The sequence below is a fragment of the Ambystoma mexicanum genome, chromosome 4p (assembly GCF_040938575.1).
Source record: "Ambystoma mexicanum isolate Mex_15411 chromosome 4p, UKY_AmexF1_1, whole genome shotgun sequence".
Taxonomy (NCBI): domain Eukaryota; kingdom Metazoa; phylum Chordata; class Amphibia; order Caudata; family Ambystomatidae; genus Ambystoma; species Ambystoma mexicanum.
In genome coordinates this window covers 1,166,023,926-1,166,040,004 of record NC_090927.1, presented here as the reverse complement: position 1 = coordinate 1,166,040,004, position 16,079 = coordinate 1,166,023,926, and the positions used below count along the sequence as shown (strand labels likewise).

The 16,079-nt window shown below is 47.2% G+C and overlaps 1 protein-coding gene across 1 annotated transcript in view; it reads left to right on the top strand.

The window, feature by feature from the left end:
- PEX3 (peroxisomal biogenesis factor 3) overlaps positions 1–16,079 on the top strand; it is a 515,228-nt gene that overhangs the window by 414,664 nt on the left and 84,485 nt on the right. The window contains exon 10 of the mRNA XM_069606799.1: positions 10,096–10,218. Within this exon, the coding sequence (XP_069462900.1) occupies positions 10,096–10,218 (123 nt within the window). The remainder of the gene's footprint in view (positions 1–10,095; positions 10,219–16,079) is intronic.

Below are 16,079 nucleotides of genomic sequence, written 5' to 3'. Positions count from 1 at the left end.
GATTCACGTCTACCCCTACCTGGATGATTGGTTGATCAAGGGGAGCTCTCCCGAGCAAGTCCTGGATCATCTGTCTGTCACCTGCCACTCCCTTCACAGGCTGGGCTTCTCCCTCAATTTAAAGAAGTCCCATTTGACACCAACGCAGCGGCTCCAGTACATCGGAGCAGTGCTCGACACGTCCTTGGGGCAGTGTTTTCCTCCTCAGGTGAGGGCTCTTCACATTCAATAGATGGTGAACGAGTTTCAATTGGCCCAGGATCTCCCAGCGTCCGAGTTCTTGAGTCTGCTCGGCCTCATGGCATCCTGCATTCTTCTGGTGCCAGAGGCTCGTCTGCGGATGAGATCTTTGCAGTGGGCACTCAAGCTCCAGTGGTCTCAGTCCTCCGGCAGGCTGTCGGACCCTGTTCAGGTGCCGCCCTCGATAGCCCGGGACCTTCTGTGGTGGGCCGTTGAAGGCAATCTGATGAAAGGGGGCCCATTTTGGCTGCCCTGGCCGGAGGTGACGATCGTGAAGGACGCATCCCTCATGGAATGGGGAGCTCATGCCAATGAGTTGACAGTCAGCGGTCGTTGGTCTCCGTCGGAGTCCAGACGCCATATCAATCTGTGGGAGCTGAGGGCCGTTAGGCTAGCCCTGAAGGCTTTTCTGCCGTCTGTGCGGGGAAAGAGTGTCCTGATTCTAACGGACAACACGGTGGCCATGCACTACCTCAACAAAAAGGGGGGCAGGGTCACTTCCGCTGTGCAGGGAGGCGATGCAGCTCGAGTTCTGGGCCATCCAGCAGGAAGTTTTGATCTTCTCGACTTGTCCATCTGCCCTCCACGTCGTCTTCCCTACCGAGACGATCTGCTCTCACAGGAGGGGGGTCAGGTTCTCCATCCAGAGGTCAGATCCCTCAACCTTCACGCTTGGCTTCTGAAAGGTTGAGGTATAAGGATTGGGACCTCCCTGAAGACGTGATGGAGGTGTTGCTCTCGGCCAGGCGGCCGGCAACAAAGTCTCTGTACCGTTGCCATTGGAGAAAGTTCTGAGACTAGTGCAGAGTTAAGAATGTGGAACCATTCCCATGGTTCTGTCTTTTTTGCTTTCTTTGGCCCACAGGGCTTGCAAGTGGGGACCATTAAAGGTTACCTGGCGGCGCTGTCCATATTTAAGCGCTCGTCTGAAGAGTGTTCCTATTTTAAGATTCCTTTAATTTCGCAGTTCTTGAAAGGGCTCACTAATGTGTTCCCTCCGTCACCTTTTCTGGTGCCAGGTTGGGATTTGAACCTTGTTCTTAAGTTTCTTATGGGTGCTCCGTTTGAGCCTTTACATTCTTGTCCTTTGAGGCTGTTAACTCTGAAAACTGTGTTTTTGGTTGCGGTTACTTCCCCTAGCAGAGTGAGTGAGTTACAGGCACTTTCAGTTAAGCCACCCTTCACTGTGTTTCATAAGGACAGGATTGTCCTTAGAGTTTGTCCTTCTTTTCTTCCGAAGGTGGTTTCGGAATTTCATTTGAGCCAGAAGGTTGTTCTTCCGGTGTTCTATCCTCCTCCACATCCTGGTAAGGGAGAGGAGAGGCTCCATCGGCTTGATCCTCGGAGAGCGTTGAGCTTTTATATTTCGTGCATGTCCCGGGTCAGAGTGGACGATCAACTTTTCATTGGTTACGCTGGAAAGCGTTTGGGACAAGCTGTGACGCAACAGACTTTGTCTCGTTGGATTATTTTAGCTATCTCTGAGTGTTACCGCTTGGCGGGTAAGGACCCTCCGGCTGGCTTGCGGGACCATTCTACCAGGGGAGTGGCTGCGTCTACTGCCCTGCAGAGGGGATTTCCTATTCGTCACATCTGTGATGCAGCCACCTGGGCTTCAGTACATACTTTTGTACGTCACTATTCCCTCGATTCCATCAGAGGGCAAGATCTGGCTTTTGGCAAGGCAGTTCTCTATTCCACAATTTGATTGGGCATGCTAAATTTGTATTCTAAATTCTTTCCCACCTCCTTGCTTGGTACTGCTTTGGTAGTCTGTCATAGATATGGAATACGTCGGAGGACCCAGTCCCCTCGAAGAACAAGTTAAAGCATGAGCCATCTCCATTTCTCTGAGCCTTAACTCTTGATGTAGGACTTGATGGGGTCCCTGTGGACAGGGGTTGTGGTTTCTGGGCAGGGAGAGGAGTTGTAGGGCCTACTGGCATAGGCTCGTCGACTTCTTCTAATCCAACACTCTCAGAATCGGAAACATCATTATCCACATTTGCTGGAGGGGTAGGCCCTTCTGACCCACTCTCCAGACTTTGTTTTCCCAATAACTTAGTAACCAGTTCAGATTGTTTTCTTTTACCATAGAGGCTCTGTTCCCTACACATGCTTCATAAAACCTCAGCAGTGTAGTTTGAGATTCTCTTCAGTGTAGCTTTCCATATTTTACATGAATTTTCCTTTCAGTTAATAGACTATAGTGGTGTTTAGCCTTGTGGTTAGTTGACTCAAGGTAATAGCAGCACTAATTGTAAATCCCACCGCTGTACACCAGTGTTAGGCAGAATCATATGCAGTGCCCTTAGGGACCACTGCCACAATTAAGACTACAAGTGGTAATACAATTTCACGTTTGGTACAAGCCTGTACTACACAGTAAAGTGGTAGCAATGGCTGAGCAGCCAGACTTATCGCAAGAGCAAATGAGCAGTAGGAGAGATTACACAAAGGACTACAATCACTGTGACTCAAACACTGACTCAAGGTTTCTGGTTAAAAAAATATAAGTACATTTATTTTTAAACCATCTGTTCGCAAAACACTTCACTTCTATTAAAATAAAACCACACTCTAAATATACTACACACAACCAATTCCACTTGTGCAGATCAATTCAAAGTAAGTACATTTGGATTTGACAGACTGGTGTTGTGAAACAAACGTTACCGTGGGTTAATACGCGATCACTTTTTGACAGTAATGACAGTTCGGTCTTACGAAAGAAAAGCGTACCCGCGGTAAGAAATGTAACCGAAGTCAAACACACTTAGCACATAGAATGAACACAAGAGAATAGGGGATACAAATCATAGGCAATAGTTTTGTCAAGGTAATAGAATCAGAGAACATGTTCTAAGAGGCAGATAAAGTCAATAGGCCTGCGCCAGTGTCAAAATGGAGCAGGGGCTCTGTTGTCGAGGATCACACGGTTAGAACAGTTCAAGATTAACGTTGCCAGGAGTAATGGATATAGTCAAAGGGAGGCAAAAGTTATAAGACGGAAGAAAGAAAGGACAAGCCTTTGGATAGGAAAAGGGTTCACCCCGATTCCTCAAGGTCAGACGGCGAGAACGGCCAAATGGACACAGTATCGTATTCGTTTGAAGAAAGCTGGTGCTACGGCAGTTGTTCCTGGTAGTTCCTGCAGACTCACGGTTCCTGAAGCTTCAGTCGTGGGGACAAGGGCGTCTGGAGCGATCTGCACTACCCAAGGATGAAGCCAGCAGCAGCGAAGCAACAGTGAATAAAAGATGCGATCCTTTAAAACAGGATAGGGCTCTTCTGATGGCTATCCGGACCACTACAGCTCAGTGCAGCGATTTCAACCCAGAAGAGGATTCTCTGGCTGTTGGAGGTGAGCTGGTTAATCCCACCCGGCTAAAGGGAAGAAGACTCCGGACTGGATCTTCTCTGTTGTTGAAGGGTAGATAGCTCAGGACTGCAGCAGGCTTTACCGGGGCTCGGCAGTTGCAGCAGCCTTCTTTTCCGCTTCTCTTCAGTTCTTGCAGTTCCAGTGACGACTCTGACTTCCAGCCCAAGAGTCTTGCCTTTTATGCCAGAATCCCCCATTCACACAGCCTGGCTATCAATCACACACCATGGGGGTTGTCCAGCCCGGGCAACCACCTTAGCCAATCGACATAAAGTGCGACTTGGGTCTCCAAGGAGACCCTGTGCAGGGGGTGACTAAACTCCTCCCTCACATTCAGCCCACGTAGACACCCAGACGCCAAAGGAGGGCTTCTTCGCAGAAGCCCGCCAAAGGACAGCGAACAAAGAAGGCAAACCTGGTTTGGCGCGAAAAGTAAAACACAAGAAGGACTTTAACAAAAAGAAATGGCGACTAAACCCGACCATAGCCAAAATAAAATGTATTTGGTCAAGCGGGTTTATGTTCGAGGCCAATACAATAGCCTAAAACAGTACCACGTTTATATACTATAATCGTGGTAGAAAAGTTAGGGTAGAGATCACTGCCACCAGCCAAGTCTTAATGTTAAGGGAGCAAAACTAGGCACCAAGAGGTACAGACAAAAAGGGATAAGTGTTAACCCTTCCCAATACTCCATGTAAGATGGGGTGTACTGGGTCTGTAGTTAAAAGTGACAAAATAAAGTTAATGGCAACTTTACCTGTTTCTGGGGGACAGTAGTCAGCCCCAGAAAAATTGAGCTGGGGGGGGGGGGGGGGGGAGTCTCAAAGATAGCCCTATGTCACTGCACTGAAGGTGCTGTGTAACGCATACAAAAAATGGGTCTCATGGAGTGGTGTGGCTCAACACAAACAGTAAAAATACACACAGCAAAGAAACTGTAAGAGTGGGAAAAAGCTTCACACTCTTACCAAGTGGAAAAAATAAACCCCAGAAAAGCTGCTGAGGGACTCACTAGGTGACGGAAATTAGCCATAAATGAGAATTCTCCCTAACAACAACCTCCCAGCGGATTGCAAAGAGGTACTTGCCAAGGCCAGAGCATCATCTACTCTTAAATGTTACGGGCATAAATGGAAGAGGTTCGCTGTTTGGTGCTGTTCACAGAAGATTGACCCTCTACGAGTCACGGCTCTGCAGGTGCTACCGTATTTGCTGTCGTTTGCCAAAGCAGGACTGGCCCATGCTTCCATCCAAGTTCATCTGGCGGCTATCTCCCGCTACACCAGATCTCCAGGAAGGTCATCGCTATGGTCTCACCATCTGATTAAGGAGTTTGTCAAGGGACTGTTTCGTTCGTTCCCTCCGATGAAGGCTCCAGCCCCGGCATGGGAACTCAATGTGTTGCTGACTAGGCTCATGGGCCCTCCATTCGAACCTATGCAGACAGTTCCACTGAAGTTTTTGTCGTGGAAGACCGCGTTCCTCGTGGCCATCACATCTGCACGACGAGTGGGTGAGATTCAGGCCCTGTCCTGTAAATCACATTATTTGATATTTCACGACACAAGGGTGATGCTGCAGACGCACCCCTTCTTTATGCCCAAGGTGCCGTCAGACTTTCCTCTAAACTAGCCCTTGGTGTTGTCTTTGTTTTTCTTGATGCCTTTGCCACCAGCCAAGAGGACTTTGCACTCGCTGGATGTGGCTAGAGCTCTGAAGTTCTACGTGGGCCGCACAGTTTCCGGAATGGAAGACATCACAACTTTTTGTGAACTTAAGCCCTGTGAACCATTGGAAGGCCCTCTCCAAGGCTTCTATTTCCAGGTGGCTCTCCGGCTGCATCATTCATTGTCACTGGTTGGTACACCGACCATTGCCTGGCCGTCTGAGAGCCCTTTCGACCAGAGCGATCGCTGCAACTACGGCGTTCCTGTCTGGTGTGCCCCTGCTGGACATCTGCAGGGCTGCCACGTGGAGGTTGACGCACACCTTCTACTTCATCGACAGAGATTCCAGGGAGGAGTCTAGAGTCGGCCAAGCAGTGCTACGCAACCTGTTTGCTTGAAGGTGAGCTTGGTGAGGAGGTAAGAGATGCTTATGTTGAGCCATGCCACCTCTCGTGGTTGTGCATATGTGTACTGCTATGTATTCTTTATTCATGAGCATGTGAATCCATGCCAGACCACATGCTGGAGAAGGAACAAGTTACTTACCTGTAACTGTTGTTCTCCAGGATGGTTCAGGCATGGATTCAAATGTGAAACCCTACCCCTTCTGTGGCTCTTCTCTTGGTCCTACTACCACTTTACATGCTACCAAATCTGAAGATGGCTGCCAGAGGAGGGGCTTAGGTAGAGGGCAGTCATTGGCTGCGGGCAGTATGACCCAGAGCTCAGTGATTGGTTGTTAGGACAAAGACAGTTCAGAAATGAAATGGAAACTGATTTTTTTCTTTTAACAAAGATTCCCAGCCTGAAGACTGGGAATATTCATGAGCATGTGAATCCATGCCAGACCCATGCTGGAGAACAGTTACAGGTAAGTAACTTTTTCCTTCTTTGTATTGTAGCTCTTAGTTCCTTCCAGCATTATAGCACAACACTGTTATTGGCATACACTTTTACCATTCAGAGAACACACTGCCTCACGTCTGTGATAGGCCCACAACAAACTGCATGACGCCACATTTGCCACACTTAACCTGCACAAAGTTACATGGTGCATGGCACCACATTCCCGCAAGCATCACACAATGCAGAAAGCACAAAGCACAGGTATACCCACAACCTAACACCATATTTTCAGATCACACAACAGCAGAATGGAAGGTGAAGAACAGCCACAGACATACATTTATCATGCGGCCCAGCCCATGCACACACACCCACACACAGTTTATCACGCTACCTTTTTTAATTATGTCGAGAATATGCACCCTTTTTTTGGGGGTATCTTTTTGGGGAACACCTAAGGTGGGACACACAACACTGTTATTGTGCCCAGTCTTTTTTAAGAGGTACTAAACATTTTTGGATCAAGAGCTTTGCTGTTTTCTAGGCCTCAGAGGGATGTGGCCTCACTTGATTAAATATTGTCCTGCCCTGCACACAAGCTGAGAGCTCAAGGGCAGGCGGGGAATGGATGTGAGATAGTTGCCACCTTTTTTTTGCAAGAGAAGCGTTTCTCAATGGACGGATGCTTTGTCCCAAACAACAAGTGCTGCCTCGTCAGGTCCAGAAAGAATACATAGTGTTTGTGAAGGCCACAGTGAGGGTTCTCAGGCAGCCACAATATGTAATTAACTGAATTATGTGGAGAAATTAGCAGAAATTAGGGTCCAGGAGCAGTGCTCCGCAGTGGACCGATCATGTTTTTCTAGCAGCCAGTCATCGCAGGGAGGGTGCAAAGACGCAGTGTACCCAGATTAGCAGCAAATTGTAACAAGATCTGGAGTTACACAGTGAGCAGGTACCGATGGTGGGAATGAGAAATGAATAGAGGAGGTGTGTGCCATGTTTGTTCGTCACCCATTGGTCCACTGCAGTTGGACGTTATGGCCCCCATTGTCTGAGGTGGCAGGGCCCAATTAAAATGAAGCCCTTTATCAAACTATTCTCACGAGTTGAGAATGATGCATTCTTCTGGCAGATGAAAGGGGGTTGTGACCATGTTGGGTGTTTGGTGTTCTTTGTGTCACAAAATGGTAATGGCCGCTAGTATTCTAGTAATAGTAATGCATAGGACTGTTTAGGTGACTGGGCATGCCCAGTCAATCACAATATTAGGGTGAAGATTTTTAATGTAATATGTTAATGTTCTGATGAGGGCAATGCAATGTTAGGGCCAGCAAGGGGTGTGTTGAAGTTGGCTTCTTTTGTTCATCTTCCCGGCTTTGATTTCTTTTTTCTTTAGTGCGTGTGGTGCACTACTTTTTGAGTTTCTTTGGATTGATATTCCCCCTAGTTATGGACACAAGTTGGAAGCACCCCCACCTTTACACAGTGATTGCCAGTATACCCACAGATACTGTTGACTCACAGGATGCCTTTCTCTATGACAGGTGTCCTTCAACATCTCTGCACTATGCCACTCATATATACAATATTTCCCCACTTGCTCTTCACATTGCCCAACTTACCTTTAACCACTACATTACTGCTGACATCCAGAGGATCCCTGCAACTCACACTCTCACTGGACATGCAACCTTTTGCTGCCTCACCTCCTTTGCAAGCTGAATGGCCACAAACGACAAACAACCGCCCACAAGCCATCGATCAACAGGAGCTCGACGGCTATTTGCCAGTGTGCCCTTTTTTGTTTTCATATACTGGGTATACAAAAAGAGGGGCATGCCAAGCACCTAGCTCAGTGGCTGGCTGCTATTATCTATTATCTAGACGTGCAGGGCAATTGTATGATCACTTAGCCCTCCTTATGTGCCCTTGCTGCGTTCTGGCATACAACTTGGGCTTCCAAACTCATAGAAGCCTACATTTTCCTGCAGTGCTCGGCATTAACGCTTTGCTGTTTGATGATCTACACAAGTTCTACATTGGTGTGTCCCACTCATTTTCGTGTTCATGATTTTTGGAAATACCAATGACAAGATCACTAAATAAAAATTCATAATAAAATAACAGTCAGGTAAAATTGAATGTCGGTTTAAAATAATGAAGCCATTTAGGAATGTGTCTATTGTGAAACAACATTTCCTGTCTGTTAAAAAGTGTTCAGCTATTCTGGACTCAGTCGCTCGGGCGGGAGACCATTATTCACAGTTCATTAATATAATGAATATGCCATTACTTAAGCTTTATTTCCCAGAGCTATGGTTAATACGATATCTTATGAGTCTGGAAGCTTGACTTATGCTTTCCAGTGAAGCAAGGTGCATTAGGTTGGCAGGGATCATAAGATCCCTATTGACGTGCAGCTCTTGGTAATAACATTAGTGCCTAGCGAACGGGCCGGGTGCTTGGCTTACCACTCACTTCAGGTAAAGAAAATGCACTGGGAGATGGCAGATGAGCACCCGTTGCTCAGCAGTTTGTGGATGTAAGATGATGTTTGTGGCAGGGGGAGGTGAGTCAGCAACAGGACCAGCGGCCAGTGAGGGCATGTGTGCTGCGGTTCCTGTGGGATTTGGCAAGTAAGGACAACAGCAGGGACAAGGGAGAAGGCAGAACAGAGATAAGAGGGATTCAGATGGGCATCTGGCATGTGTGGCATCCTGCGAGTAAACAGGATCCGTAGGGACACTGGCAATTATTGCACAGATCCCCTAAACCCTGGTTGGCTCACAGGATTCTAAGGTTGCATTCTGAGTGCTAATTAAGCAATAATGCCTTTAACAAGGAACTTTACCATGTGGCAATCGCCCGGGGAGGCAGCTGTTATTGCTATTGAAACATTCCACCTAAAAGAGTGTAGAATGTTTTAAAACAAGGAAAGATGAAGAAGAAACATTAGAATGTTGGGACAGGATACATATATGAGTAAGTATTGCCTCCTGCCACTGCAGTTTCTGCAAAGGAACTGACAACCTTTGAGGGTTTTACTGTAGCATGGTTTACTGTAGCATTAACACCCGCATTAGTGGGTGGGTTTGGCTATTAAAGGTCCACCGGTCTAAGCCAAAGAAGGCCCGAGTGAAGCAATGCTCTATACGATGCCTCTTAGTTGTAAATAACCAAGCCCGCCCGTGAACAGAGGTTTTAAGACTATTGGCACTACAGCTCATCTTCCAGGATGCCAAACTACGTTTAGTCCTTTCATCTTTATCAAGGGGGAACAGGTTTTGCAACAGGTTTTGCACTGAGCAGTAGAGTCAATTACCTACAAAAAAATTCAAACAAAACATTGATGCTGCTAAAATAGAAAGGGGGCATTGTCCCTTTTCTATTTTCGGTGCATCCGCCAGCAGTTAGGGACGTGGAACCAGTGAGGGTGACTGCAGAAGGTAGGTAAATGATGTGAATAACGAGGCAGCAGCGGCGTACTCCACAGGAGGTGGCTGAAGGGTGGGAAAAGGACCCGCAGTAAAAAAGAAGCTGGCTGGGGAACAGCAACCAGCAGGCCTCCGAGGAACGTGATGAATGTACTTGCTGTAGACCACAGAATTGGCCCATGTCTCTCCCTATGGTATTGGTATCAATTAATTAAGGTAATAAGGATTACACAGAGTCAAGCATGGTATCTCAACCTCCAACCTTCTTGTCTAGTGGTGCCATCTGTCTGGGCAACCTGCGACTTTGACCAATGTGGTACAGCCTGGATCTGTAAAAAAAGAATATGGTAGATGTAAAGTGGGAAGAGTCTAATCATGTTCCGTTCATACGAGAGAGTTTAATGTGCATGCCTAGATTGCTGGTAAGAAATCAAAACTCTTTGACATTAGGGTATGCGCTGAATGTAAGTGCTAAGTGCTATTATAATATTAAATCTTTTTCTTTCCCATCTCCCTACAGCCCGGACTTCAGTATGGTTTTGAACACGTGTCTAAACAGAGGCTTCAGTCATCTTTTAGACAATGTGGCAGAGTTCTTCAGGCCCGCTGAGCAGGACCTCGTACAGGAAGCTTCCAAGAATAGGTAAAAATTGCTTGGATGGCTATCTCGCACATAACTTGCTAGGATTTCGTAAGAATAGAATTTCTGTGAAAGGCCAGGCAAAAAATAGTGTTTCTATTGGGTGCTATATCTAAGCTACTGCTAACGTTCTCTGTAACAGTGTATAGAAGTCTGTTTAATGTTAATTCTTGCATGGAAAAGCAACATATGTCTTACCTTAGGCTGCGTTGAAGCATCCTTGATTTGCTCGATCTTTCATGTCCTGTTATATCGTTTTTTCAAATGTTGCCAGAAGAGCTGCAGATTGGTTTGGTATAGCCCTGTGACTTGCTTACACAGTCTCACTCCATGGGCTTCAAGGAACATGCCCCCGTGTATATTGCCAGTTAACCTTTAGTTTCACTGAGTGCAGAGGGTTTTTGATGTGGTATAAAACTGGGACTGGGGAGCGGCTAAAGCACAACATTTGTAGGTATTGTAGGGTTTTGGTCCAGAAGATTCTATGTAGGTTTCAGACGATGTTACATTTTATAGTCCAATGCTCACGGATGCATTTTAAAGAGCTCTTCAGGTTGGTTTTGATTGTTCAAATCTTTTTCAAGTTCGGTGATGGCTGGTGAATTTTTAAATGGAGAGGCATAACTATTGCCCTCTAAAGTGAGTGACCCACAGCGCTTTGTGACGGAGCCTGAATAAGCCAAGTATGATTCGGGGTGTGGCGGTAGGGAATTGGGAATTCCCCTGACGTGTCGAAGGCAATCTGATGAGGGGGGCTCCATTTTGGCTGCCCTGGCCGGAGGTGACGATCGTGACGGACGCATCCCTCACGGGATGGGGAGCTCATGGCAACGAGTTGACAGTCAGCGGTCGTTGGTCTCCGTCGGAGTCCAGACTCCATATCAATCTGTTGGAGCTGCGGGCCGTCAGGCTTTCCTGCCGTCTGTGCGAGAGAAGACTGTCCTGATTCTGACGGGTAAGACAGTGGCCATGCACTACCTCAACAAAAGGGGGGGGGGGCAGGGTCACTTCCTCTGTGCAGGGAGGCGATGCAGCTCTGGTTCTGTGCCATCCAGCAGGAAGTTTCGATCTCGGCAGTTCATCTGGCTGGAGACGAAAACGAGACGGTGGACGCTCTGAGCAGGCAGAGAGCGATCTCTCACGAGTGGGAGCTGGCTCAGGAGATTCTCCTGGAGATCTTCCCCCTTTGGGGGACCCCTCAAGTGGATCTCTTCGCCTTCAGTGTCAACCGGAAGTGCGAAAAGGTCTGCTCGCAGGAATTTCCTCCAAGCGGAGCCTTAGGAGACACGTTTGTGGTGGAGTGGTCCTTCCAACTGCTATACGCGTTTCCTCCAGTCCCCATCATCCCGCAGGTGCTGCAGAGGTTACGGTTCCCGGATGATCCTCATAGCTCCGGCATGGGCCCGGAGAACGTTGTACCCGGACCTTCTCGACTTGTCCATCTGCCCTCACGTCGTCTTCCCTACCAAGACAATCTGCTCTCACGGGCGGGCGGTCTGGTTCTCCATCCAGAGGTCAGATCCCTCAACCTTCACGCTTGGCTTCTGAAAGGTTGAGGTATAAGGATTGGGACCTCCCTGAAGACATGATGGAGGTGTTGCTTTCGGCCAGACGGCCGGCAACAAAGTCCCTTTACCGTTGCTGTTGGAGAAAGTTCTGCGACTGGTGCAGGGTTAAGAATGTGGATCCTTTTTCATGTGACCTTCCTGCGGTTCTGTCTTTTTTTGCTTTCTTTGGCCCACAAGGGCCTGCAAGTGGGTACCCTTAAAGGTTACCTGGCGGCGCTGTCCATATTTAAGCGCTCATCTGAAGACTGTTCTTATTTTAAAATTCCTTTAATTTCTCAGTTTCTAAAAGGGCTCACTAATGTGTTCCCTCCGTCACCTTTCCAGGTGCCCGGTTGGGATTTGAACCTTGTTCTCAAGTTTCTAATGGGTGCTCCGTTTGAGCCTTTGCGTTCCTGCCCTTTGAGACTGTTAACTCTCAAAACTGTATTTTTTGTTGCGGTCACTTCCGCTCGCAGAGTGAGTGAGTTACAGGCACTTTCAGTTAAGCCACCCTTCACTGTGTTTCACAAGGACAGGGTTGTCCTTAGAGTTCGTCCTTCCTTTCTTCCGAAGGTGGTGTCGGAATTTCATTTAAGCCAGAAGGTTATTTTTCCGGCCTTTTATCCTCCTCCGCATCCTGGTAAGGAAGAGGAGAGGCTCCATAGGCTGGATCCTAGGAGAGCTTTAAGCTTTTATATTTCACGCATGTCCCGCGTCAGAGTGGACGATCAGTTCTTTATTGGTTACGCTGGAAGGCGTTTGGGACAACCTGTTACTAAGCAGACTTTGTCTCAATGGATTATCCTGGCAGTTTCTGAATGTTACCGCTTGGCGGGTAAGGACCCTCCGATAGGCTTGCAGGCCCATTCTACCAGGGGTATGGCTGCCTCTACTGCCCTGCAGAGGGGCGTTCCTATTTGTAACATCTGTGATGCAGCCACCTGGGTTTCGGTCCATACTTTTGTACGTCACTACTCCCTCGATTGTATCCGTGGGCAGGATCTGGCCTTTGGCAAGGCGGTCCTTTGCTCTGCTATTTGATTGGCAATTCTACATTTTGATTCTAAATTCTTTCCCTCCTCCTTGCTCTGGTAATGCTTTGGGAGTCTGTCATAGATATGGAATACGTCGGAGGACCCAGTCCCCTCGAAGAACAAGTTACTTTCTTACCTGGTAACGTTCTTTCGATGGGATGGTCCGACGACGTATTCCATATCGCTCCCTCCCTGCCTTCCCCGCTGCAGAATTTCTTTTGGGATTGCAGCTTACGTTCCGCAAGGCTTTGTGTCTGACTGGCAGTTGACTAATGTCACACGTTCTGGGGGAAAAAACTACAACTGAGGTTACATGCGTCATGCGTCCTACTTATCACATCGGATGACGTCGGAGGAGGTCCTCGACGACGGCGCATCGACGTCATCGACGCAGACGCCGAGGAGGGTTTCCGAAGCAGCACAGCTGTGGTGATTACCTGTCATAGATATGGAATACGTCATTGGACCATCCCATCGAAAGAATGTTACCAGGTAAGAAAGTAACTTGTTCGTCTTTTATTCACTTCCTCGATCTGTCCCTCGGAGGAAAGGTTTCTACAACGCTCTGTGATTTCTTTCAGAATAGATGCTCACCTTGATAATTATACCTTCCAGGAAAACATTCAAGTTTGCAGTGTTTCTTGGATCTCTCAGAAAGGTTACCACATCCGTGTGTCTTCCAACAAGGTGCGGATATTCTTCAATTAGACAAAAGAACACCACACTGGCCAGTCTATGTGCTGCGTCGGTTGATAGTGGCATTTGTGTTTTCTTCACTATACTCGGGTAACTCTTCAATGATGATTATTAGCAATCTTCATATGAGTTTCTCATTGTCAGGATCTTGAATGAAAGCTGGAATGCGACAAGTTCTCCCCACCAATGACGGGTAAGAATGTAACACCAACTCAAAATACGTAAGTACGTGCCACAGAAAGGTCATCACTGGGTAACACCATGAGTAGAACCAAACAAGAACTGTGTGTGGAAGGAATCGGGGTACTGTACCCTCTTCCAATTGCTGTATCCATGATCAGAATCTGGCATACTCTTATTCTTATCAAGGCTTTAAGTATGCCTCAGTCCAAAGTAAATAAGCTACGGTGGCTTTAAGAATGCTGATCTTCCCTTACTCTGCAACTAAGATGCACAGAGTGTTTGAATCTGTCCTTTTACCCTTTTATTTATAGCTCAAAAGGGAGTGTCCAAAATCAAGACACAGTCCAACTAAAGGGTTCTTCACGCTTTCCACTTGTCAGGTTATGCGTCGTCCTTCTTCTTCACCATAGATCTCGCCTGCACATGCTGTGGTTCTTCCCCGATGTTTGTAGCTTCTTCACGGAGGGGTGTAGGCAGAGGGGTTTCTCTAATAGCAATATTACCCGAGCGAGGGCATGTAACTGCTGCTCCAGGGCATTACCTGGCCCAGAAATGCTCCCCCTGCTGGAGTAATATTGCTTAATTCTTGCCCTTGAATACTGTGTGTTATTTGTTCCAACAATGCCAAGCACGTCCTCTCTTTTGTCTATGTGGTTAGTGAGATCTCATTCATTTTCTGCTGTCTCAAGATCATTTATTTTAACTTGTCATTATTCCTCAGGCCTTTAACTCTGTCTTCAGGGCCCATAACGACAGTACGACCCATGGGCGAGGTCTATAAAGCTATTAGAGCCCATGACCAAACACAAAAAAGGTTTATGTGAAAATATCTGTACTTTTATTGGGGGGAATTTAAATATTCCACCTGGTATATTTAAATTTACAAAAAAAATGAAAGTAGCATGACACAAATGTCATGCTTATTTATAGTGCATTATTATTGTCATTAATTTAAAAGAACAAATGAAAAAGGCCAGTATTTGTAGGGAAATGTAATTTTAAATTAGGACACTGGAGAGGGGTGAAGGACTTGTTAGTACACGACTTTCCGAGCTGAAAAAACAAAGCAGTGGTCAAATTTGCGTGCTATACAAAAACTCCAGGCTATACCTAAACTCCAAGCCCAAACTGGCTTGTACATCCTGCAAATTGACCAATGGGGAAGGGCTATTCACCCGCCCAGTGCTCTAATCAGATTTACATCATAGTCCTTGTTAGGGAGAATTCTCCTTCTACGGCTAATTTCCCTCACCTAGTGTGTCCCCCAGCAGCTTTGCTGGATTTCTGGAGTTTATTTTTCCACCTGGTAAGAGTGTACATACTTTTTCCACTCTTACATGTGTTTTGGCCTATGTGTTTTTACTCATTGTGTGATCTTGGGCACTGGAGCACACCACTCCAAGTGCCCCTGTTCTTGTATGGGTTAGACAGCACCTTCAGTGTAGTAACCCAGGGTTGTCTTTTAGACTTCCCCCTGACTCCATTTCCCTGGGGCTGACTACTGTCCCCCAGAGAAAGGTAAAGTTGCCATTTACTTTACATAGTCACTCTTAACACAGACACAGTACACCCCATCTTACATGGAGTACTGGAAAGGGCTAATCTGCACCCCTTTTCTGTCTGTACCTCCCTGAGCATTGTTTCACTCTTTTAGCAATTAGACTTGGCTGGTGGCAGTGGTATCTACCCTAACTTTTCTATAGCGATTATATTAGATAAACGTGGTACTGTTCTTGGCTATTATATTAGCCTCGAACATAAACCCGCTTGACCAAATCGTCTTTCTTTTGGCTCCGGTTGGGTTTATTCGCCATTTCTTTTTGTTAAAGTCCTTCTTGTGTTTTACTTTGCGCGGCAAACTCGGTTCGCCTTCTTTGTTCACTGTGTTTTGGCGGGCATCTGCAGAGAAGCCCTTTTCTTGGCGCCTGGGTGTCTAGGTAGACTGAATGTGGGGAAGGTGTGTAGTCACCCCCTGCACAGGGTATCCTTGGAAATCCGAGTCGCACTTTGCCACGATTGGCTGAGGTGGTTGTCCCTGCTGAACAACCCCCCTGCTGCGTGATTGACAGCCAGGCTGTGTGAATGGGGGTTTTGCGCATAAAAGGCAGGTCCCTTGGGCTAGAAGTCAGAGTCGCCTCTGGAACTACAAGGAACCGAAGAGAAGCAGAAAGAACGATGGCTGCTGCAACTACCCCGTCCCGGTGAAGCCCTGCTGCAGACCTGAGCTATCTTCCCTTCAACGACTAAGAGGAGATCCAGTCCAGAGTCTTCTTCCCTTGAGCCTAGTGGGGATAACCAGCTCACCTTCTTCAGCCAGAGATCTTCGCCGTGGTCGAAATCGCTGCACACTGCTGTATTGGTCCGGATAGCCACCTGCTGAGCCTCTCTGGTTTTTAAGGAGCAC